General features: G+C 36.9%; 1 protein-coding gene across 5 annotated transcripts in view; it reads right to left on the bottom strand.

Annotated features, from left to right (window-relative positions):
* Positions 1-2,894: 2,894 nt before the first annotated feature.
* Positions 2,895-26,357, bottom strand: part of LOC131433727 (GATA zinc finger domain-containing protein 7) — a 58,192-nt gene continuing 34,729 nt past the window's right edge. For 4 of the 5 annotated variants that reach the window (XM_058600293.1, XM_058600296.1, XM_058600294.1 and 1 more), the window contains exons 3-8: positions 20,156-20,334; positions 10,283-10,389; positions 7,769-10,213; positions 7,308-7,466; positions 6,942-7,067; positions 2,895-4,249 (exon numbers count right to left, since the gene is read on the bottom strand). In XM_058600293.1, the coding sequence (XP_058456276.1) occupies positions 3,929-4,249; positions 6,942-7,067; positions 7,308-7,466; positions 7,769-10,213; positions 10,283-10,389; positions 20,156-20,334 (3,337 nt within the window). In that variant the 3' untranslated portion in view covers positions 2,895-3,928. The remainder of the gene's footprint in view (positions 4,250-6,941; positions 7,068-7,307; positions 7,467-7,768; positions 10,214-10,282; positions 10,390-20,155; positions 20,335-26,357) is intronic. The other variant, XM_058600297.1, reaches the window with a different exon arrangement.

Here is a 26,357-nt window from a genome sequence, read left to right as displayed (position 1 = left end):
TCATATCCCAACGACGAAATTGCGACGTTAAGTTTCTGTGTAAATACTTCTATTAGTAATTTTTACATAAAGTTTTTTCTACACTTTTATAGGAACTGTATTATTCCCCAAGAAATTCGATGGTAAAAACCCGTCTGGTTTATTATATGATCGATTTCATAACAGAAACAAAAAGGAAACATTAAATCCGAGACCAACGAGTTGGTGATCAAAAAATAAACTCTTAGGCCGAAGGCAGAGTGCGCGAGAAGCTGTTTTTATATAATGTAAAATCAGTGTAAAAATGTATTAGAAAAATAAAGCAGGTTTTAATGTATTCTTTTTATTCTTGCATCGAAATTTCAATTAACATAACTTTTGAACATTTTCGCATGTTCGAATGATCTTCACCATTGTCAAATTAACCATAATTTTGTGTTTCGAATGAACCAGAAGTAAAAAGTCAAAAATACCATAGCACTAGTTAAAACAATAAGTACAATGTAAAAATAAGATTCTATTACGGTTATGCTCCATTCCAACTGTGGTAGTTATTCATACGATATACAGTTCAATATTACTATTCTAAAGCCAAAACCATTCATAGTAAAAGTGAGCTTGCATATTGTTAACATCATCTGATTTTATTGTGTGCTGAAAACCACTATACTCGTATGGTTAAACTAATCTCCCATATGGTAGCTGTTAGCATCTTATTTTTCTGAGTGTACTTTGAGGAGTCAATTAGGCTAAGAAAAATAAACGAAAACTGGCTTGTAAGACCAGCACCCTATGCATTGAACCGCCAATCCGGATACGCGACTAAGTGGATAAAAACAGGTTTAAATTTTCACGAAAAACTCTCTTTCAAGGATCACATAGAAGGAATCCAGCGAAGCAAAGTCTTGGCATCAGGCCCGTGCGCAGGAATCATCCATGGGGGGGGAGGGGTTTCAAGGGGAGAGGGGGTGTCCAAAAGGCGAAAAGGCGCCTCATCCACTATATTGATAATGTAAAACGAATTTTGACAGGCTCGTGCGCAGAAATCATTAAAAGAGGAAGGGGGGCTAAAATAATGTCAGTTTATAAATTGATAAAAAATTGAACTTTTTTGTTCAAATGAAGGCATTCTATTGTATTAAAGTGTTCAGTTACAATTCGTCAATAGATTAATTCTGCGTGGTACTGAAAAAAGAACTCTTTGGGTATCCACCTCGACATCGCGATGAATATTGAGTGAGGCTAAACCATTTAGCCGCTCTTCAGCCATTGTCGACCTGAGGTAAGTTTTGAGACGACGCAATGTTGAAAAAGACCGTTCATTCGTCGCCGTTGTTACCGGCAAAACTGCCAGAACGCGAAGCATTTGGTGGACATTTGGAAACGCGTCTTCATTACAAATATCAAGTGCTTCAAGTGAATTTCTGACGTTCCCCTGCAGGTGAGTATTGGGCTTTACTCTAGAGAAAAGATGCGCGTTATTGAGAGCGGTGCTAGTCGGTACTTCGGGCACGCACTATACAAATGCGTAACATCGATGACTGCATTTCCAGTAACACTTGACAGAAAGTGGGAAAGGCGTCAAAATTTGAAAAAGAAAGTTGCGTCATCCACAATATTGAAACTGTAAAAAAAAAATTCTGAAAACGTAGTATGAATTGTCAAGTTATTTGCACTTTAATATAATAAGTACTCCATTGTTCATGAAACTTAATTTTAAAAAAAATTCTTCATGGGGGGGGTTAAAACCCCCAACCCCCCCCCCCCCCCCTGCGCACGGGCCTGCTTGGCATTATATTCCTTTTTTGGAATTTGGCCTTTCTGTTTCAACAGACTTCGCAGCCGATTATTAGTGTACAGAATAATTGCATGGATAGTACTGTGGATCCTACTGACACTAAGAATCCTTCCAGGTCGGGGCTCGAACATACGACAACTGGCTTGTAAGACCAGCGTCCTATGCATTGAACCGCCAACCTGGGACAGAAGGAACCCAGGCAAAGTGTAATAAATATAATATATATTTTTATCCTCTTATAAACAGAATATCTTAGCTCTGTCTTAAGAACAAATTAGATCAAGTTATTGATCCACCCAAAAAAAACCATGTCAAAGGATTCAGAAAAAGATTTTGAAAATGCGTCCTCCCTGGTTTAGTACAAATGAGTTACACATACTCACCAATATAGATTTATTACAAGGTTACAAGCATTTTCCCTTAAAAAAATCACAGAATTGCGGAAGCAAATGGTCTTAATGGTAATAACCAAATCATGTATACTACTGTGGGTAAAAAGTAGTAAGACTTTTAAATTATATTTCGTGCAGAAACCTTATTCGGCGAATTTTTTTTTCTAGGTTGGTATGACTATCAGCGACATCTGTGCCAAGTGTCACGTCAAAATATCCATTAGTGTTTAAAATACGTTTGTCATTCTGAAGTATTAAAAGAGCAATCGGCGATTTTTACGACGAGTGAAATGATTCAACAAACAAATTCCATTACATTATCTGTGTGGAATCAAATTTCTAGTGCCAACACGTTCAGAATGTTGCAAAAGGCCTCCGGTGACAATTGTATGTCGCGAGCAAGTGTTTTTGGTAGGTACAAGTTCAAACGCGTTGACGACGAACCACGTACTTACTTAGAGGGGGACGATATAGATTTGGAAGAATAAATGAAGAATTTTGAAATTATGAGGTCTTACTATTTTTTGTCCGCAGTAGTATAATAGGGCTGAAAAGTCACATACTTGTGACTGAACTGAAATCTTAACAATTTCAATTTAAGTCATATTGTAATAAATAATACATTAAAAAATATAAAATAAAAGAAAAAGATTCTAACTAGGAACATTACATAGACGGACTGTGAAATTATCACTGAATATCGAAAAAAATAAAATTCACTTCCTATTTTGCATACTGACAGTATAAAATATATTTGTTCGTAATCAATACAGATATTTATGTACAGATCGTAGTGATAGATGATGTGTAGATAAATAGCTATAAAGGTTTGTGTATATTCTTTTTCATGATAATAGCTATGGTTTGCTACTGTAAACTAGCATAGTTTCAGCTAACATGTGAAACGGTTTACCGACTGAGCCTTGGTAGCAACACTTTTTTAATGATTATACTGATAACTTGCGACCGAATTCACTCGTAAAGAAGTTATTCTCAATACTAAGTATTTGCGGCATCAATTCCTTCGCGAATTAGTAAAAATTTATCCGAAATTAGCTTTATTTAATGTATTGTAAATCATGAATAATTGATAACTATAAGCGATAACGACGAAATTTTATACAGAAGGCGTCTGCTTCTATCACATAGACGAAGACAGCTAAAATTGAGTTCGAAAACGAAATGCAATGATAGGAATATCAACATACTTTTCAGTAATATTAACGATAGAATTCTGCAGTAGAATTCAGAGATAATGGCAATTTTTGAAGAAAAAAAATCATAACGTTACTAAGGCATAGTTGTTTTGCAACAGAAAGTTGATAACATTACAGTTGGCTTCTTTATTCTGAAAACTACAAATAGATCGCAGTTTGTCTGTGTGCATAAGAAATGCGATTAGAACAAAATATGTTTAAAACATCGCCTGCAAAGTGTATTCATGGTTCTACGGGTAGGTAACACAATTTTTCGGAACTCTTAGATTTATCCTTGAGATGTAGAAAGATTTACCGTGGATAAAACAGTATAAAATATATAAAAATACTTAAGGCAACGAAACAATAGTTAGGATTAAAATCTTCATTTTGATTGTGGCGAAATGTAAGATTTTCTAAGAAGGCGAATAATTTATCCGAAGTCCGAATAGATATACGGAATTAACAAATGTTACATGACACGGTGACATTTAAACATACGAAATATATGTAAAATATACTCAAAACTGGAGGAGAAAACCTTAATTCGCGTACCGTACAATCTATCGCCTCACGTAACTAGTTGGCCGCGGAAGGGCACTACGAGCTGTCGGTGGTCGCAGATTGGACGGTGGTCGGATTCCGGAAGGTTTAACCGGAGTACCAACACCGGCCATCGACATTTTCGTCGAATTTACGGTCGTTCGTTTGGATTCGATTATGTTGTTGACTTTCGGTCCCACGCTGTTCCCACTATGAACGCCCATAGTGCCGCTAATGTCATCAATACTATTGGTGACCGTGTTTTGTACATGGTTGGCTATGCTTTGACTATCTACACGATACAAGCTTCCTCTGGAGCTAGCCGAGGATGATGATAAACTCTAGACAGGGAAGAGCGAGAGAGGGAGAGAGAAAATAAAAGTAAAAATGAGATCTTCAAATAAATGCAATATAGTTGTAGCGGACCGTAACTAGTGATTATTGTATACAAAATTTAGTACAACAGGGTAAATTTTACCCTGAAAAGTAGTTTATCTGAATTAAGTCTGGTTTACAGAATTCCGAATAAATGATCAGCGTGCCGAGAAGACCGTCCTCTTTCTGACAGCTGACTGTGAACTAGATAAATCGAGTATTGTTTGGATATAGAGATATACGGTTTGCACCAGCTTCTCATATTTAAGTTTTACTAGGATATATTTGACATTGGTCATGTTTCGGAGAAATTGTGAAGTCATACTGTTTGGTTCTTCTGTCCCGTTTAACATTAGTGATTATATTACTGATCACATATTTTCTTAGCATCGCAAAAACCTTAAAGGTTATTCACATGTTTAACGAAAAAACCTTAACCACAGCCATGGATACAGTGAAAATAGTTCATGAATCAGACCCGGTAGGAGCACTAAGAGCAAGATGCATCGATCAACTGGAGGGTGATTTACAAAGTATCCGTGCCTTGAGTGGCTGGCGAATAGCGGCCATGGATCGAGCTGCATGGAGACGGTTGCTGGATACAGCAAAGGACACCACAGCACTAGACTGAAAGGCAAGGTAAGTAGCATCTCTCCGCACAATTTTTACGGATATTGCTGAATCGATTTCGTTAAGCTTAGGCTCATTTGAAAGCAACTCCTGGACAGCGACTCAGGTTGGAAGATCAAACGGCTGTCAAATCCGGTTCCGGAGATATAATTATATAAGAGACAATCAACTACACGCTTTCTTTTCTTTCCGCTCAATGTTCTAATTCACTAGATTATCAAGCTTGTGCTACTTTTGGGTTGTGGATCAACATTGAAAATAAAATGGCTGTCACTTCTAGATCCGGAGATATAATTATACAAGTGACAAAACCGGCAAAACGCATTTTTATTCTCCGTGCAATTTTCCCGACGATGGATGAACCTATTTCAACAGACTTAAGCTCGTTTCAAAGCAACTATTAGATTATTGATCAAGTTCGAAGATAAAGTTGCTGACACTTCCACTTCCAGTATTATCTTATGTGACGTAATCGACAAGTCACATTTTTTCTATCGGTATCTGTTCTCAACTGGCTAAGAATAACGTTACGGTCCACCTATTCCGGTAGTATAAGTCCACCAAACAGGTAAGCCGTGTGGCATGCGGCGGTATTATTTCAACCAAAAATTGATCCACTGGTTTACTGTTCCATTTCGTAAAAGCCCACTAAAACGGAAGCTTGCAAGTCATTGTGTATTTCCGTGCCGATCAATGAATGACTGCAGAAGCCTAAAAAAGGCAGTCGTAAAAGGAATATTTTTGGACTTTGCCCTTGCGGAGCTCAAAACTCCGTGTCACAGTTAGACTGACCAATTGAAGGCATATACAAAAAGTATGTCTATTTATCGGCATATTTGCCTTATAACGGTTTTCGCCGAGCGATGACTTCATATTTTCCATATTATATGAATTCCTGTGGAGCTAAAACCATTGATAGCAAATTAATTTCTATTTATTTGATCGCATACAATACTTAATTTTTTATACTGTTAGTTGATCATGCTGCCAAGCGTAGGGTGATATCCTACATAATCTTTCTTGAACACTGACTGACTTGACTAGACCTGGTACCACGAATGAAAGATCTAGCTTTATCACCGTCAATGGATAGCTAAAATTGAAGGATATTCTATCTTAGCAATAGTCAGAGAGGTTAATTGTTCTTCCTGGAGCGAATGAATCCTTTCTGTATTGATCTTAAAAGTTTTTAGTAGATTGTTTGGCATTTGGGGTGCTGCATTTACTTCTGCTCATACATCGTTCTGCATTCTTCCGGGAGTGCAAATTGATGTCACTTTTGTCCTCTCGGTGGTGTTATTAAATGTGCATTTTGGCACCTGCAGATCGTTCAGCATCCTATCGTGGATGCAGAACGAATTTTTCAACAATTTGTATCTGTGCATTTTATTTAGAAATGGACCAATGATCAAGTTCAAATGTATTTTTGTTGATACTTTTGGATTTGGAAACATGTTTCCCTTCTATAAATATCGTTATAGATTCTTTAATTACTATTTAATCGATGTTTTTTTTACTGAATATTGAAGAAAACTTATTTCCAAGGCGACAATTGTGTTTCTGAACGAATAAGTAAAAAAACTATCAATCTATATTGCACTTAAAAAGTTTGTGCCAAATGACGTATAGAAAATAGAACACATAATAAATGTGTTATGTGCAACGTTTACAAATACATGAAATCGTTTCGTAGAATGCCATAACTAACTATTTATTTTACTATTCTGATAATCAAAACAATTAAAGCAATAAATTAAATTACGATATAATAATCCCAACTCTTTTTTTATTGGTTTCTAAGAATGATAGGGAAAAATATTTCCCATGAAATTATAGGAACCTTACGCACCCTGCCATGTTTATCTGGTGATATTCTCTTAATTTGCACCCCCAATAGCTAAAATATTGTCTTGTATTGACATATTTCGTCCTGCACATCTTATGGTCGTGAAGGGGTTAAAATGGAATATTTACAGTTTACTAATAAACAACATTTTCGTCTTATCAATACTGGTTCGGTTTACTTACATTGATCGATTCCGTATCGGAGTCACCGTTCTTCTTGTGAGAGCCATAACTAAAGTAACCGGAGGAAGGCCGTACGAGTCCCAGCCGGGAGTTTGACTTGGGAAGCCGCATTTGTACACCTGATAGCTGCAATTTAAGAACAACCTTTCATTAGTTTTATTGCTTCAATATAAATGCCATCAACTTGTTTACTAATAGAACGATGGAATCATTATGCATAAAATAATGAAGCAATCATAAATTGGAAAGCAATCATCAGATTAGTAATAGAGTAAATAAATAAAAATGAAAAGCAATCAGCAGACTAAGAATAGAGTTATTAAGACCTAGCAAAAAATGTTACGAAACAACAGAAGCAAAACATACAGACGAATTGGTTGTAGTAATACTGCTGGAGTTCAAATCGTTGCTGCGGGTGGTTATGTCAGGTGCGGAGTTCTTCAATATCGTCGTTTGTGGTCTGACCAATGAACTGGCACGGGGTGTTCGCTGGTTCAGCTGCAGTCTAGAGTGGTTATTTTTCAGCTACAAAAACATCACATCGTCGGTTAGTCAATAACACAAAATATCACACGGGGGAATGGAAATGAATATGAATGTCGAACTGTGCGTAATGCTTGTCTTGAAAAAACTTCTGATAAACCGTAAAAATGTGATTTGGTGTTTAGTTACTCGCTCAACAATATGAAGTAAGGCGGAAACTAATCCTAAAATAAACTAAAATACCGTAATCCTACATGCATTACATTACAATACATCGGAACATATTCAGAAACAACTTTCATTCAATTGGAACAAATCAACAAAACTCGAACGATTGTACTAACCTCATTGTTGCTATTATTGTGCGACATTTTTTGTGCGGACAACCCTAGCGGAGTGGATCCTCGATTCAGACTACTATTGGAACCTCCATGATTGCTTTGATTGAAGTACAGATTGTGGTAGGATTTCGATTTGGTACCCATTGGAGATTTCAGATTCGATTGAACCGTGCTTCCTCCTTTGGGACCGCTACCGACATTAAAGCCACCCGCCGGTTTTCCACCAATGGACAATCTAGACTGGTAACTTGGAGGTTGTTGATAGTTCGGTCGATCGTTCTCTAAATTATCAGTAGAGCTAGATTTGGTTGTCAGTGGAAGTGACATATCTTTTTTAGCAATACCGAAGCCACCACCTGGTCCGCCATAGTATCTGGGCTTAGATAGTGATCGAGGTTTGCTCTCTAAGATGTCCTGTGGTCGTTTGAAAACCGTATCTTCAGTCTTGCTGTGGTGGTCGGTATAGTTTGGAGTGATGGAAAACCGACAATCTTTCGGTGAGTTGTAATCTTTACGGCTAAAGGCACTCGGCATTGTTGCTTTCGTTACTGTCGGTGAACCGGGCAGCTCTTCCTCCACAGAAAGAGAAACCGATTCAAATTGACAGTCATCTGGTTCTTCCGGACTCGGTACAACAACCATTCCTTCCGCGAGTCGTTTGTTAATGCGAATCGTTTTAAATCGATCGCGATTCTTTTTATCACTGTTTCCTACCTCTGGAGCAGTAGGAACAGGATCTACACTCTCCACTGTTGTCGTTTCGTTCGTTGGATTGTGCTCCAGATCATGTACAGAAACATCAATACTTTTTTGTAGCTGTTGTTGTGGTTGCGGAGACAAAGTCAGATGAACGTCATCGTTGTATCTGCTTCTGCGGTTCAACAGTCGTTCACTACCGCTGGAAGAAGACATACTTTTAGCCATAGAATCCGCTAATTTATTATCTAGAGAGGACGAGGACACAGAATCATTCATTTCTGATCGCTTTCTTATGTCCTCCAACTGTTTTTCCGAATTCATTCGCGAATGACGTTTCTTGATATTATCCAACGATTGTCGCATCTTAACGCTATCCATGGAACGCTTGACATCTGTTAGCGAATTTAGCATTTCGTCAAAATCGACACCATTGTGCTCACTTTCAAGAATAGATTTTTCGAAGTCCTCAAAGTGCTGCAAAGATATTCGCTTCTCATTATCTAACAAGTGCGATCCGTTGCTGCTATCAGTCTTAGTGCTGGGAGTGCTTGGAAGTTTACGGAATTCTACATCGAAATCATCAGTCTCCAGATGGCTGCTCATTTCATTTTCCAAGTTTCGGCTTCGCCTCATACCATCTAGTCTACGTGCCGAGTGCGATGCGATAGGAGAAACATTCACTTCGTACTGGCAAATATCAGTGACACGACTTGCTCTAGGCACATGACCGAAAGGCGTAGATTGAACCATAGTTACCGTATCTTTTACTTTCCCCCTGTCTGTAGGAAGTTCAAACGTTCCATTCGGAGTATGATTACCGTTACTGGAGACTATTTCAGGACTGTTTAGTTCATCTACGTAAGTAGCATTCTTAGGCTGTTCAAATGTTCGATTCACTGCAGGGATCTCCGGAGATATCTTCTCACAATACTCGTAAGTTTGATTTAGTTGTTTGTCCGCCCCGTTCACATTTGCCGTTCGATTCAGCGAGAACGTTCCATTGCCGTTGTCTGACATTCCGAATGTTGTATTCAATGGGTTTGCATTGTCAGACTCGGCATCAAATGTACGATTTGGTATCGTTGTTTCCTCATCCCCCACATTCGGCAGAGCATCTCTTGTTTCATTCAGACCAGATTTTGGTTTTCGATACGTGTCAAAATTGCGCCTTCTCTCGAATGTACCATTCAATTTCGCTCTAATCGGCGCCACCACTTCCTTTGGTTCTAACTCGAATGTAACATCGGCCATCCCATTTCCCAGAGCAATCGTTGCATCAGACAACCGTCCATCAGCATTCTTCGTCACACTCTCCAGCGAGTTTTGCATTGTGCTGAATCCAGACGTATTCTCCTCGATCCCGTTCAGATCGGTTTTTGAAATCGCACAATCTTTTGTGAGCGAGTTGTCATCAAAGCACGACAGGCTCTCCAAAAAATGTCGATCCTTTATCACATCGGCCAACTTATAGCCGTCGTAATTGCTTTGTGAATTGAGCATTTCATCACCCCCGTTCGCACCGTTTAGCAGGTAGCTCACGTTGGTAAAGTCTCCACTGGTAATTAGACTGGTGCCCATCTTATCATTCACCGAGAACTCCATCGAGGACATAATAGAACCGGGCGGGGAAACATCGCCAAGCCAGCTTCTTTGCAGCATGGGGCTAGCGTTGACTGAACCATTGCTGGTTTGCGACACAGGTCCTCCTATTTGCAGATTCAACAGCGGTGAAGATACCTTCAGGGAGTGCTGTGAATAGATTAATCATCGTTAATAGTATTAGGGCAGTTCTTGAACTTATTTTGCGCTTGATCATACCTCTCGTATGGCGGGTGGTAGTTCTGCTGAAGTATTTGGTGAAGCGAAAGTTGTGTCTAACCTTTTCTTCGGTCTGGTGAATGTTCGAGTGTCGACAAACTTTAGACCTAGAATATGATCAAATGAATGAGTTAGTGCATGTAACCGTAACGAATAGAATGACTGTTGTATGGACAAGACAGTGTGAGATCGGAAACAATTGGCCGTTTTTAGCACCATTTACTAACTAAACTATAGTCAGCAGCGAAATGTACACAAGATAATATATTTCACTGCAGCGAAACATCTTGGCCGGTACACATTTCTGCCTCAAATGGGATGATCCAAATATGAGGGCAATGGGGCAGAACGGCATTAAGCAACTGGTACAAAGTAGAGTCAATAGAGCTGGTTGAAGGAAGCATGGAGACATGGTGAACAATTGGCAATTGCTTCGATAACTGCCACAACTTGGATTTTTATTTTTTTATGTAAATTTCTGCGCTGGTGAAAAAGAATAAAAACTGTGTTTTTTTCAATTAGTTTCGGTCAAAACGAGTATGTTTGAGAACGAGCTTGCACAAGCATAGTTTTGTTCTGTAATTCGTGTGATATCGCAACCCTGTTTTAATCCACTTAGTGGTGTGAAGATGGCTTTATCATATTACTCATATTCTCAGAAATTTGACTGTGATATTCTAGAAAAAAAAATTTACATTGAATAGAAACAGGAAAGTTTACTCCCAAAGTGATATAACCTACAAATCGAAATAATTTTGAGCCAAAATTACACTTTTTTTTCGTTTTTGCAGCGTCACGTGAGTTTCGCTTTGGATATTTTGATTTCCATTTCCAGTATTTCCGGAACCGGATTCCAAGTACCGGCAAAGTCAAAGTCGGTTCATCTAACCAGCAACTAACATTGAAACCGATTTGAGCCCAATTTAGGGGTGTTTGTATTATTTTGCATCGTCGCTCTAAACGACGGCATGACGTTTCAAACACTTATCACCCTGTAACTCCGCAACCAGATATCAGATCCGAACAAAATTCAGTAATTCCGTAAAGGATCGTAAGATCTTTCATTTGAATACAAGTTCAAGGAAATCGGTTCGTGCCATCTAAGAGAAAAGTTCCGTTTTGAAGGTTTTTGATTTCCGGAACCGGATTTCATCAACTGGCAGTTATAACCTATTTTTGACAAATTAGCTCTTTCCGCTGTAGTTTTTGTGTATCTCATTTCTCGAATGGACAATATATGGAAAACTTATAGAACTAATTTGATACTATTATTTTGCTGAAGGAAGTATGTTGATACGTCAAGCCGTTTAAGAGTTATGCAATGTTTTTGAGTTTTTTGAAGGTATTTTTAAAACTTATTCAAATAAGTTAAAAAAAATAACACCCTTCCGATTTTCTCTTACATTTTTACTTATATTATGACCTTTCAGGAGCCGCATAGGAAACATTTTTATCGATCTGGCATCTAATAAATATTGATATTTGAAGCTTGACTAGTTTTTGATGAAAAAACAATCATAACTTTTTACTGGTAGCTCATATGAAAAAGCTTTGTTGAGCAAAGTTGTGCGCAATTGTGAGTTCAATAACTCTTCTGAAGACAACTTTTCCGTAGAACGTTTCACAAAAAAGTTAGAACAAAAAAAGGAAAGAATTTTCTGGAGCCACCCTACTTTTACTCGGGAAAATTGATGTAACTCGATCAAATGAAAAGCTAGAGAGGTGCTTTTTTCAGCAAAGCTGCTCAAAATAAAATTTCCTACAACTTTATTGCACAACAAAATCATTTTTGAGTTCAATTAAGAAAATTAGATTTCAGATTTCAATCTAAATGAGGACCACCCTAGTAGCTGTTTTCATCAAAAGGAGCGACATTTGGTTACAAACAACTTTTGTGAAGCACCAACTACAAAAAACTAATATTTAATAGTGAAAATATTTTTGTCACGCTTATTTCCCGTTTCGGACCACTGTGCATTGGTCTCTGAGAAAGCCGAGTGCACATTTGCTGATTTTTTTTCACATTTTACTCCGATGCTCCGGAACCAGAAGTCGGATGCGGATGAAATTCAATAGCAAGCTATTGTACTATAGACGAATTTCGTGCTAAATCGTATTCAGAGTTGGCAGCACCCTCTCAGATCTTAATGAAACTTGCCGTACATGAAGACTTTGTCACAAAAAATCACTTTGCATACTTTGTTTTTTTTTTAAATTATCTAGACTGTATTTGAAAAAAAGCAAAGTTTTTTTACCATTTTTTTTAAATGGCTGTAGTCGAAAAAGACAAATCCTACAAAAAAAGTGTTGTATGAGTTATTTTTACAAAACTAGTCCAATTTGTGAATAAAAATATTGAAAAAATCCTAATCGACTCCTATACTGAAAAAACTCGATTTAAATTTTTTTGTTGTTTTGATTATAGAGGTTTTAACCATAATGCCATTCGCCTCTTCGAGCCAGAAAAACTTTCTGGTTCTATGTACGGGGTTGGGAATCGAACTTTAAAAATTTAAAGGGGATTTGAAAAAAAAACATTTTTGATTTGGATGAAATTTTGTTACGAGATTGGTGAATATGTTCCCCACCTTTAAGGAAAAAAAAGTTTTTCGAATAATTTCGTAATATTTTTATCAGTCTGTTCAACTGCCCAGTTATATAACTCCTGGGGTGTTGTAATGGTATTTCCATAGTCGCGAGCAAGACTGACTCTTTCTGCCATTAGTTTGAGAGTGCCGCCAATAGCATCACAGGGACCTTTTCCATGGGATGTTGCAAAAATGCAAAATGCTATTCTGTGCTTAATTCATACTTTGACTGGAATCTACACAGGCTTGCTAAGTTTTTTTTGTATTTTAGAAAAGTTTGTCAACTGTTTCATAAAATCTATCATTTTTTAGGTGATTATCTGAAATTAAATTGTATCGCGAGTCATTAATTCTGATATAAATATATTGTCTTTCTTATAGTAAACTTCAAATGGATGTATTGTTGCTAGAGAATTATTCCAACGATATCCTTGAGCAGAATTTGTAATAAAAAATGAATAAAAAGGAAAAAAATAATTATCAGAAAAACCACAAATCTCAAGTATTTCGTTTTCTTTTCATGAATCTTTTTCATTCCTCAGAAACGATAACTGTTCGCTACATATGAAGTTATGAGTTAAAAGTTTGTCAATTTTATCAACAAGGAAACATTCAAATTCATCAACAGGCTCGGTCATGGTTTTCAAATTACAGCAATCAGTATACAGCCATTGTGAAAAGACAATATCTTCTTTAACGATTGATTCTATTCGCATTGTGAATTCCTTTTCAATGTATTCTTTGGAAGCACAGTTTTACACTTACGGAATAAGCAATCACTTGTTCTAGTCAGTGCGGTAAAATTTCATTTTCGACTGAAATTATTTTGTTGAAAATGAAATTTCTGGCCTTTCACTATCAGTGTATTCCAAATCATTCAATTTCTTTTTGTGGTCATAATCAAATGAGATCCACTGGATTCATCGTCAATTGAATTACCATACCAGGTCATTTGGAGTTTCGCTTGCTCCGTTTCAAGAGCGAATGAACCCACCTGTTTCTCTGTCTCAGCCTATGCTTAGCTCTGTCAAGTTTAAATTTAATGTTTGTTATGGATATATACCGAATTCATTCCAAAACTTTTAGCATGTACCAGGCAATCTGCAGTTGGGAAATTGGATTCTGAGATGATTGATTTTCATTGGTTAAGTTTTCTTACACTGAAAAACAAAATCAGTTTCGTCAAAACAAAACTTTTTTTCGAATAACTTTTTTTTCTTAAAAGACTTGATTAATTCTGTAAAAATCACTCATATAACATTTTTCTGTAGGATTTGTCAGTTTTCGACTACAGCCATTTGAAAAAACTCAATAAAAAAAGTTTGGCCCTTTTCAAAAGACACTCTAGATAATTTTTGGAAAAACAAAGTATGCAGTGTTTTTTTTTTGTTACAAAATCTTCATGTACAGAAAGCTTCATTAAAATCAGCGAAATTCGTCTATAGGGTCTCTCATTTAAATCTAAGTTAAAGTGCACATTTTTGATTTATTTTTTTGCACGTTTTACCCTGCTATTTTCGAACCGGAAGTTCGATCCTAATAAAATTCAATGGCAGATATGGAACCAAGAGACTTTTCATTTGAATCTTAGTTTGTGAAAATCGGTACCAGAGAAAATCGAGAGCATATTTTTGTTAAATACACACACACACATTTTGCGTACTTAACGAACTGAGTTGAATGGTATATGACACTCGGCCCTCCGGGCCTAGGTTCAGTTTTCACGGTGATTGCATAGCCTTTATGACGAGTGTTTTTAGGAAGTTTGTTTTTTCAATAGGGATTACTGTATTTTCTGAAAGTTGCTTTGACAGTGTAAAGTGACGTTTCTATTCAGTATTGCTTGGCAAATAATCATGAATAGGTTAACTTCAGAACAATGCTTCCAAATCGTGGAAATGTATTTTCAAAATCATCAGTGTTCAATTAAAAACTGTTTATAGCGCAAATTTCTCTTCAGTGACGTCAACAAGTAAAATTGCCGTATTTGAAACAAAGATAATCCACAGTTACCGATGCATCCCGATAAATGTACTGTTTTGTGCCGTATATGGGCTGGTAGATTATCAGTTCTTATTTTTTTTTAAATGAGGAAGGACGACGCGTTATCGTGAATGGCAATCGACACAGAACTATGATCATTGTTGATTTTTGTTGTCAAATCTTCAAGATTCGGGTGTGAATGAAATGAGGTTTCAACAGGATGGTGCCACTCGTCATATTGCGGCCGAAACGATTAATTTATTGAAAGAACATTTCAAAGACGTTATTCCGAGAAATATACCGGTGAATTGACCTCCGCGTTTGTGTGATTTGACGTCACTCGATTATTTTTTGTGGGGATCATAGGTTTATGTGTATAAATCAGCAACGATTGAAGCTTTGGAAACTAATATTCAACGTGCCATTTGCTGGAATACGCTCTCAAATTTGACCTTCAGAATAACCTTTGTGAAAAATAGTCGTGGCGGCCCGAAATCATATTTGAAAATTAAATACCAAGAAATCACCTACCGAATAAAAAAAATGGCCATTTCATAATTTGGCATGTGTTTTATTTAAGGGGCGGATAGGGTCTAACACTTTTCAAAAAACATTTATTGTTTTCTTTATATTTTCTTATAGTAAAACATTTGAAGAATTTTCGGTGAAATTTTCAATTGATGGAAAATATCATCATTTTTGTGAATTTTTTTCAGAGTTATCGTGCAATAAAATAAATTTAAATTTTTTGCATGATAAAAAGCATCATTCAAACAACATTTTGTAAATTTTTCGTGGGAAAATATTGAGTAATAAGTCGGTAGAGAGGTATTTTTGAGAACGCTTCTTAAAAATCATGATTTGCGGTGTCCACTGTATCTCAGCGCAGACTGATAAGAAGTCAACAAATCAAAGCAGCATAGATAAAGTAGATGTTTTTCTAGACCCCATCGTTTCTGTTTGATTTTTTTTTAATTTTCTGAATTTTTGGTGGTTGTTCAAAGGGAAAACAACGATTTTTCACGAAAAAAATCACCCTTTTGTAGCTGTAAAACCTCCCCAAAGTAACAAACAAGGAAAAGAAAAACGTTGGGTCTGGTTTTTTATATGTAGAAAGTGTGTGCAAAATTTGGAAAAAAATGGTTCAGTAGTTTTTGAATAACGATGGACACGGACTTTCAAAACTTTCTTTCGAGAAAAACGCGTTCAAAATTTTTTGTCTATAAAATCAATGGAAACAATTTATTACTTAAGGGAGCCCGTAGGGTTTAACATTTTCACAAAATCATATTTTTTCTTTTGTATGCTTTTATAATGAAACATTTCAAGTATGTTTTGTCAAGTTTTTAAGTCGATCGAAGCAGAAATCTTGGACCTGTGTGCCGAGCTCTTACTTCTTCGCAGTATGAGATAAGCAAAGATAAAGGCCCATAACTTGCCGAGTTTTTCTCCGAAAGGCTTAAAAATTTCACAGAATATTCTTGAAATGTTTTACTATGAGAAAATACAAAGAAAATAGTAAATGATTTTTCAAAAGTGTTAGACCCTACCCGCCCCTTAACACCCTGTGATAATAAAACCGGAAATCGATTCTAAATAAAAATCCAAAAATTATAATGCGATTCTGAGGCCCTTTTATTTGAAACTAAGTTTGAAAATCGGCCCAGTTATCTCCGAGAAAACTAAATAAGGGAGTTTTGTATGGGGCCACGAGATCTTTCATTTGAATCTAAGTTCGTTCAAATCGACCCATCCATCTTCAAGAAAAGTTTTGCGATCTCGACGAACTTAGTCGAATGAATGGTATAATACATTCGAAGATCGAGTTTCACAGTGATTGTGTAATCTTTTTCTATGTGAGAAAGGCAAAACCGAAGATGTGCTAAAAAATTAAAATTAAAAGACCATTCTCGGTGAAGAGAGAGATGGTTGCCAAAGTCGATAACCACTTAAGGAGCAAGACTCTTTGCGAGCGTATGAGTAATGTCAACAAAGTGAGCGTAAAAACAAATTCCGGTGCTTCTTTTCCTGATTTTCATCAATAAATCTTCCATATGGTTGAACAATAAACCAATCGGTTCATTCGAAAATCTTAGTCTAAAACTCTTCTGTTTTCCTTGAAACTGCTCGAGAAAAAATATTTCAGTTTCAGCTTACTTTCACTAACACATTTCATTAGCAACAAACACATTCCTAGATGGATTGCCTTTTGCAGAAACGATTGCGATATAAAGATTTACGTACCTTCTAAAAGTAAACCCGCAAAATAGGAACCATTAATTTAACACGCGGAAGGCAATGGATATGGAATGTTGTCGTAAAACTATTTATTTTTCCGGAAAACTACTTTTGTAACAGAAAATATTTAGTTTTGTTTAGTTTGTGTAGCGCAATCGAATACAAATCCATTGAAGCAGTGTTGCTAACTTTTTTATTAGGGAATTGAAATCTACATTCATAAAATGTAAGCAATTTTCCATCAAACGTTGGTGAAAAATTGATCAAAACTGATATTTCATCCGAAAAGTCAGGCTTAACATTCATTTGAGAATAAATTATTACTAAAAAAGATTGTTTGAAACTCAATCGTGCAAACCACTTTGATAAACTGGTTGCACTGTATATATGAATACATACACGCTCTTTGAACATAACTCAATGTTTGAGTTGCGTATACTCAAATTCATAAACTGGTGCAATGTGTCAAAAATTGAGTATGAATTTGAGTAAAATTTACTCAGGTCATGAGTTCTATTGCATTTATTCATACATTAGAGTAAGCCTTTAGTTTTCAAACATTTGAGTGAAAAAAATGTTTCTTGCAGTTCAGTGCATTTTCATTGTCGGAATATTCTAATCGAATTTAGGAATGCAAGACTACGCCGTTTTTCATTGCCGTTTCTAGATTCGGTTTTTGTAACCAGGAATCATCAATCATAGTTGTTTTAAATAGAAATTTTGTGGTTTCATTTATGATGAGTGAGACTTCCAACATAAGGATATCAAAATTTTTCAATTTTGACTCCAAACCGGTTAAAAGGCAATGGTTCAACTTTTCTGCGCTTCCCATTTAAAAAGAAAGAAAAATTACTTCAATTAGAAATCCATGTATATAAACATTAACGAACAAGAATTTCTTTATTTTGAGTGGAAGGAACTCAAATTTTGAGTTAAGCTCTCTCAAATTTTGAAAAAATATTTTATTCTTATTTTGAGTAAAAAATACTCAAATTTTGACAGTTTCGTCTCTTAACTCAGAAATGAGTAGATAGGTGGTAAGTCAAGCTTAGAGTGCGTGCACATTTCATGAATTTGAGTGGTGTGTCACTCAATTTTGAGTTATGTTCAATGAGGGTGTAGATCTATGACATACGTACCAAATAAAATGTACGTAATACACAAATTACCAACACAAGTTAACTTGGTTTACTCTTGATCCTTAATAGCAGACTTTTTTTTTGGTAAACTGATAGACGCATTACTCATCTAAGGGGTTTTCGCTTAACCATCCGAAACTGGATATAGTCCTGGTACCCTTAAATGGTTGTGGTGGTACTTTCCCACGTGTATCGTTTAAATATACTGAATCTATTTACAAAGGTTTTAGATGCAACGTATTCATATATTTTTTCTCTTCCTTCGGTGCAAAAAACTTGAAAGTAACAAAACAAACAACATCGAACGGAGTGTTCAACAGTTTGAAAATGGTTTTTTTTTATTTATGACGATATGAAGGTTTCGGCTCGTTAGGCACGAACTAATTCGCCAACTCAAGCGTAATTCTGTCAAAGCAGATAGTTACATCTAAAATCTCCTATTGGGTAGATCTCACCAAAGTTAAATGATTACCTGTATTGTACTTACACCTACTCATCGTCTCAGTTTAAAATTAAAGCTGCCCCAAATAATGTGATAAACAATGGCAGCGATGCAGATAATAACTCACAGTTTTGAAATCATCATCAGATTGTGACTTATTATGCGACATACACTACTAACCATAATCACAAACTCAGATTGTGTGCTCGGATATAAGAGATGTGTGTATGACACTATATGAGCTATAGCATGCATTTGTCAAACTGTCTTAGTGAAGCAACGAAGATGGAGTTAATTAACGTTCCTATTTTGGAATTACGGGTTTTGAGTCAAAATATGACAACTTTTGTTTCCTAACGGAGGTGGGATTTGAATTCAAGTCAAGAACGGCTGTCGCTGCATTGTCCTTTACATATAACGCACTTATTCAAACACCACAAATTTCGATTAAGTGAAGCCATCGATCGAATACAAAATTAATGATATATTCCCTCAAAAGAGCATTTAAAAGAGTTATGTTTACATGTTTCCCTAACAGCTGTACTAAGATCAATTTAATCTTATTACAAAACAAAGTACGACTTGACAAAGCACCGCTTCGTTTGTTAACGGTTAAGTGAGCAAATGCTTCCCGTATGTGCGTTTTTTTCAGCTAACAAAGTTCATCACCCGCACAGATCCGATTTTCATTGAGCATCAACAGGAACTAAAATAACTCGAATGCTAGCCATATTTGGAACAAGTTCGGTTGAACGCTTGACTGAACACTCTTGGAAGTGACAGCTTTGTTGTTGTTGTTGTTGTTGCCAAAGCCTGCTGTTCTCAGTAACCACACGCATGCAACTTACAAAGAATTTACATTCAGCAAACGGGAGGTGGGCAGATCAACGGCAGCGATTTTGTTTGACATGGTAGAGTGGGTAAAACTGGAATCCACCTCCGAGAAACCATGATAATTATTGTGATAGAAAAAAAAGAAAAATACCACCGTCAACCACTTTCGCAAACGACATTCATTGATGCAAGTTGTTGTCCTTCCTCTTCCCGAGACGACTTGAAAACATACAAACTCTTTGTGGCATCGACAACGCCGAGAGTTTCAATGAGACATGAAGATAATACTTTTGCTTGTAGATTGTTTTTATGTCGCAGACCAGTCAATTGTTGAATATCCAGATTGTGCCAATCTAAATCGGAATGTTGTTTGATGAACACACATACCATCACTTCTTGAGATATGAAAGTCAGGCATTGTACAGCCTTGATAGGTTTCCTTTTGACATATGATACTGTCTTTCCATAATTTTCCAGACTTAGGAGCAAACTTACTAAAGTTCGGACACTTGATTATTTTGAAATAATCGTTGGCAGAACTGCGGACCCACATAAACTATTTGCGATATTTGGAACAGCCAAACGCACCATAGTTTAGATTTGAATGAACTAATGAAAACCCTTAGCAAAACAGAACTGCGTAACATACCTTTAGCATCGCTGTTCAAGCTGCTGTTTTGGCTTCTACTCAAGTGATGACTAGTGCTACTGAACCCGAAACTGCTGTTGGAACTGGTTGCTGGAATGGCGCTAATTGATGGGAGGGTGCTGCACGATTTCCATTGTTTGAGAATTTCCACCACTTCATCATCCAGTTGTTCCGTGTCGCTGCAGATCGTGCGCGTTCGCAAAAAAAAAACGAAAAGAAGAAAACCACATTAAAAAATACTATTGTTGAGAACGGAACAGTTGATTAGTAGAAATGATTGCGGTAAGCAAAACCTGTCAAAAGTAGAATAAGATACGCAAAACTATATCGCTAAGATAAATCAAAAGAGGTCTTCATAGCAAACGAAACGAAAGAAGAGGTGCAAGTTGGCTATTAGAGTACATTTGTATTCAAAGTAGTGAAACAGTGTTGAAACCGTTAAACTGAACTAATTTTATTGTTATGACGTAAAAGTGTCTAACGCCATTTATATAGGGAAAAAATCCTACTTGTAACTGGGAAATATCAGTATATCAGCTCGATAGTTATTCAGAAAGCATGTCTACGTTTCTGCGAGTTTACAGCTTATCGTATAATCCTTGAAGACGATTAAATTATGTATTTCAAATAGAAAACGAATTTTGAAAAGTATATGGGTTTCATTGTTCCCGAAGACAAGAATCTACCGAATTACCGAAATGTATTGGACTATGATAAAAGAGAAACTAAGAAAGTCAATCAAGAATCAGAACAAATCGGCTCAAGTGTGGCGTTCTTCTTGAAAATTTGCATCTTACCATGACTTCTCTTCATTTCCATGATGGGGAGAAAAGAATTAAAAGAACTGCAATGGGAAGTTTGAAGACAGCACAAAACAAAAAGAAACAAATCGGTTTGAATCCTCGAAACGATACTGAACGATTTGAATGTGCCAAAGTACCGGCTGCTCGGCCACCAATATAAATTAATTTTCAATGTCAACTTCTCTTTCTGAGCAGCCTAGATAGCCGTGTAGTATCGGTAGCGATTCTCAACTGGCAAAGAATACGGCTACGGTCCACCTGTCCCGATGTTATAAGTCCACCAATCAGGAATCAGAACAAATTGGCTCAAATAGCACGTTCCCCTTGATAATTGGAGATTTGTGCCTTGCCATCAATGTTTTTAGCACCATTTTCTCGATATATAAGAGGGAAGGATTGAAAGGAAATGGTAAGGTTTGGACTAGGAGGATGGGAAAAATTGACGACACAAAAACACAAAAAAGCAGAAGTAAATTCTGCACCCCTAAGTGATGCTGAACAATCTGCTGGGGATCACATTTAGTGGAAGCAGAAGTAAATTCTGAACCTCAACAAGGTCCCGAATAGTCTGCTGTTAATAAAACCTCCAACCCCAGAGCGGATTTAGAGATCTTACAAAAGCGACACCATTCTGCACTCCCGGAAGAATGCAGTATGTACGAGCAGAAGTAAATTCGGTACCCCCTAAAGGATGCCAAACAATCTGCTAAACCCTATTTAAGGTGAATACAGAAGGGATTCATTCACTCCAGGAAGAACGATGAACCCTTCTGACTATAGCTCCTTATCACATTGGGTGAGAAACGAGAGAATATCCTTTAATTTTAGCTCCGCATACACAGACTCAACCATGTATGGAGAGCCAAAAACCCAGATACGTAGTTGCGTCAATGCGGGACAGTTACATATCAGATGATATGAAGTACCATAATCGCATTCACACAAATCACACGAATAATACTCAGCACGCTGAATAGTAGCCATGTGATATTTGAGTTTGCAATGTCCAGTCAGAGCTCTGATCAGAATACTGCAATGATGCTTGGAAAAATGCAGTAGACACTTTGACATTTTCAGATTTAAATCCGGTAGAAGTGCTTTTGTCTGAGCGCAAGTTTGCAAGCTGCGCCAGTAGCTGGCATGTTTGGATGCAGCCCAAGAACGAATCTTGTGCTTTATCCAACTAGTTGGAAGTGGTAAAGCTGGTTCAGGGCCAACAAAATCATTCGTTGCACCAGCTCTAGCCAACTCATCAGCCCATTCATTTCCAGTAATACCAGAATGGCCGGGTACCCATAAGAAGTAAACATCATTTGAAATGCTGAGGTCTTCAATTTGAGTTCGACATGCGATCACTAGATTCGACCGTGAATCATTCGAACTGAATGCTTTTAAAGCTGCCTGACTGTCGGAACAAAAATAAATTCGTTTACCACAGATTCTCTGCTGAAGTGCCGATTGTATTCCACACAAAATCGCGTAGATTTCTGCTTGGAACACAGTACAGTATTTACCAAGTGTATGAGACTGCTCTAACCTGATTTCACGACAGTAGACACCAGCACCAGTACGACCATTCAACAGAGACTACTGTTGTTACTTACTGTTCCAAAGCCCTGTAACCTTAAGACGATATGCACAAGATAATGCTTCTTGTTTAAGGAACACATGTAGTGGTTCAATGCACAGTAGCGCCTCTAGAGCAACAGTAGGAGTTGTCGTGAATGCTCCTGTCATCGCCATTAGGACTATCCTTTGGAGATGATTTAGCTTTGACTGAACTATCGAAACTTCTCCTTTCTGCCACCATACAAGACATCCGTATGCTAAAATCGGTCTAACGATAGTTGTGTAGATCCAATAAATGTATCTGGGTTTGAGTCTCCATGACTTTCCAAAAGCTCGTCAGCATTGGCCGAAAGTCTCGCAAGCTTTTTTAGTCCTGAAGTCAATGTGAACAGACCAATTCAGTTTTGAATCAAGAATAACCCCGACGTATTTAACTTGATCGACCACAATGACCTCTGAACCGAAGAACTGTAACGGACGAGCTCCTGTGATTATCCTACGATGAGTGAAAAGCACCATTGATGTTTTGCCCGGATTTACAGATAATCCAACCTGACAACACCATTGCTCAACAGATCGCAGGGCTTGCTGCATTAAATGAGCTTACCAAACAGGTAAGCCATGTGGTATCCGGCGGTATTATTTCAACCTAGAATTGATCCACTGGTTTCCTGTTCCATGTCGTAAAAGGCCACTAAAACGGGAGCTCGCAAGTCATTGTGTATTTCCGTGCCGATCACTGAATGACTGCAGGAGCCTAAAAAAGGCAGTCGTGAATGGAATATTTTTGGACTTTGCCCTTGCGGAGCTCAGTACTCCGTGCCACAGTTAGTTGCCGTATAACCAGCCTACGCCGATCGATAACTCCCTTTTCTTCATATTATATGAATGCCAGTGGAGCTAAAGCTATCAATATTAAATTCATATCTATTCATATGCTCTCATACAAAACTTGGTTGTTTATAGTGATAGTTCATAACGCTGCCAAGCGAAGTGTGATATCCTACGTAATCTTTCTTATCTGTCTTGAACACTGACAATTACGGATTGTTTGTTGGTGCTGCAAAGCAAAAAGCTTTTTGGCTTGTTCAGATAGCTACGTAGTTCACTCAAGTATCTGAGTTTCAAATGCGGAATGATGTAACTATTGCATCTTTATCCTACAAGATAGGACCTCATAAGATGGATTTCACCTGCCGTTGAAAATTCGGATGCCGGAAATTGTCAGTCATCAACTATGTCGGGCGAGTTGACTAGAGCTGGTATCACGAATGAAAGAATCAGCTTTATCACTTTCAACTAGTTGGATATAGCACAGGATTCATTCTTGGGCTGCATCCCACCATGCCAGCTACTGGTGCAACTTGAAAACTTGCGCTCAGACAACAACACTACGTATTGACGCAACTACGAATTCTTCATACATGATTTAGTCTGTGTATGGTGAGCTTAAATTGAAGGATATTCGATCGTTTCTCACCCAATATGGTAAGGAGCAATAGTCAGAGGAGTTCATCGTTCTTACTGAAGGGAATGAATCCCTTCTGTTTGTACCCTAAAAGGTTAGCTAAGATAGATGAATAGTGTAGTTCTTGTAAAATCTAAATTCTCCCGGGTGTTGGAGGTTTTATTAAATGTGCATTTCGGCACCTGCAGATCGTTCAGTATCCTTTCGTGGATGCAAAACCATTTATTTATTTTTGTTTCATACTGTTTCCCACTTTACATTTCCATGTTCCATTCATCCCTCCCTCCATATAACTAGGGAAACGTGCCACTTGAGTCAGTTACAAGAATATCACTGAATACCCTGAAAAGTGACAATTGATTTTGCAATGTCCAGTTTGACTAGAATACTTGGTAAAATGCAACAGACTTTTCGATATGCTAGGATTAAAATTTAGTCAAAATGCGTAGAAGTGCTTTAAAATTTTAAAATTCTATGACAATTTTTTAACTGTATTTTAGAAGTACTTTAAATTTACATCAAAACCTTAAGGAAATGGTTTGTATCCGATAGTAGCCTAGGATTCTATGAGCGACTGTATATCTGATGTATATGAGATTTATGAACTTTACGCATTTAAATATTTTTTTTAACTATAAATGAATATAAGATATATAAATTCAACAAACTCTATCTCATTTTCTCAATATGATAAACTACAAGTATGAATGCTAAAATTACTGTGATGAATGGTTACACTTATGGTTGTAACTCAAAAACCTTCTCGCATCCGGTGAAAGAAACTTCATGGCGATTTCGATAGTTTCCTCCAGTTATTTAATTAACAAACGGTGAATATAACAGGTATTGATGTACTCTAACGTTACGGAAGCATTACTCAAGCCATTACATCTGACCATTAAAAGAACTTTCCGCAACAACCTACCCTATTACATGTTTGCTAGTGTCTATAAAATGTAATCCCTTGGATCGCAAATGATTAAATCATTTCTGATACCAACTTTCTCGAAGAAAACAAGAGGCTCACAACAAGAACTTAGAATTTTATTATCATACAAGAAAATCATACAACAAAGTTACCAGAATTTGCGATGGCTACAATATTGTCCAATACGAAAACTCTCTATTTGTCTTCGATAAAAAGTTAATTTTTAAAATTGTCTTTACACGTGTGCTGAAACATGGTCGTTCATTTCCATAAGACCTTGTCAATAGCCTCTACAACTTTGCAGGAGACACCAACAAGGAAAAGTTTATGATAAGTCCAGCAAATAACTGAAGGCATGAAATTGCAGTTTTAGACCACTGTACATCGGCTGGAAGTTGTACGTATGGCGAAAAGGATCACAAGCGTGTGGTTCAAGTTTTAAATAGGGATCTAAAAAAAATCTGTAAGAGATGTGGAGAAAAACTGCAAACCAGCATTGTTTCATTGACGGGCGTGAAAGGAGATTTTCGGAAGCTCTGGGAGTCCTGTTTTTCACTGGTCATTATAAATTCGAATTATCAGAAATCGTTGGAAAGCAGAAAATGTCAAAGTTTGTCAAAAATTACACGATTCTGCAAGCAATTTGCTCAAGTGGAAATCGGAGGTATCATAAACGAATGCCTCCAAAAACGTATACTTCCACTTCTAAGGTCATACAATGGTCTTACGCTATTCTGGTCGGATTTAGCAACGTGCCATTACTTGTAAGATTTATTAATTTTTAGTTTATTTGACGTAAATTCATCATAACTAAGTTCAGTTTTGCAATGACTGAGTGGAAACATACATTCAAGAAGCCAAATAAATGAGAAACTCACAGAAAAGATAATTTTCTGGAAAAAAGATACGCTCAGAAGCAGGACTCGAACGTTCCGGATAGCTTCAATACCCCGAACGCACCGAAACTAAGACCAATTGAGAAGTACTGAACCATCATGAAGCTGGTGAAAAATCCTAAGGAAGTATAATCGGAAGAAGATATGAAGAAAAAAATATTGATCCAAACTGTATAACATCCAGATCTTCTGAGTAGTGTTAAGAGGATTTGGATATGGCATTGAAATTGAATAAAACGAACATGAAAAAAGTTAAATAATGTCTTTGATCCGATTCCTTGAAAATTTGAAGATGATCGGTTGAATTTTGTGGCATATTTTCTTATGATGCAATTTGATTCCTTACGTCCCTTACATATATGAATACTCTTGTAAATTTGATTTTTGAAGATAAATAAGAAGATTTCAAAGTAAATTTGCTGTGATGAATGAATGTCGTGTTTACCAATATTCAATATCTATTTCAAAAAAAAATTATCGTCAAGTATTAGTGCGAAGTATTGAAAGCAAAATTGAATGGGTGTAACCGGGTTTGCAT

This window comes from Malaya genurostris, chromosome 3, assembly GCF_030247185.1.
Source record: "Malaya genurostris strain Urasoe2022 chromosome 3, Malgen_1.1, whole genome shotgun sequence".
In the NCBI taxonomy this organism is placed as follows: Eukaryota; Metazoa; Arthropoda; class Insecta; order Diptera; family Culicidae; genus Malaya; species Malaya genurostris.
Note: the sequence above shows the minus strand (reverse complement) of the source record. Positions and strands in the feature narration are given on the sequence as shown.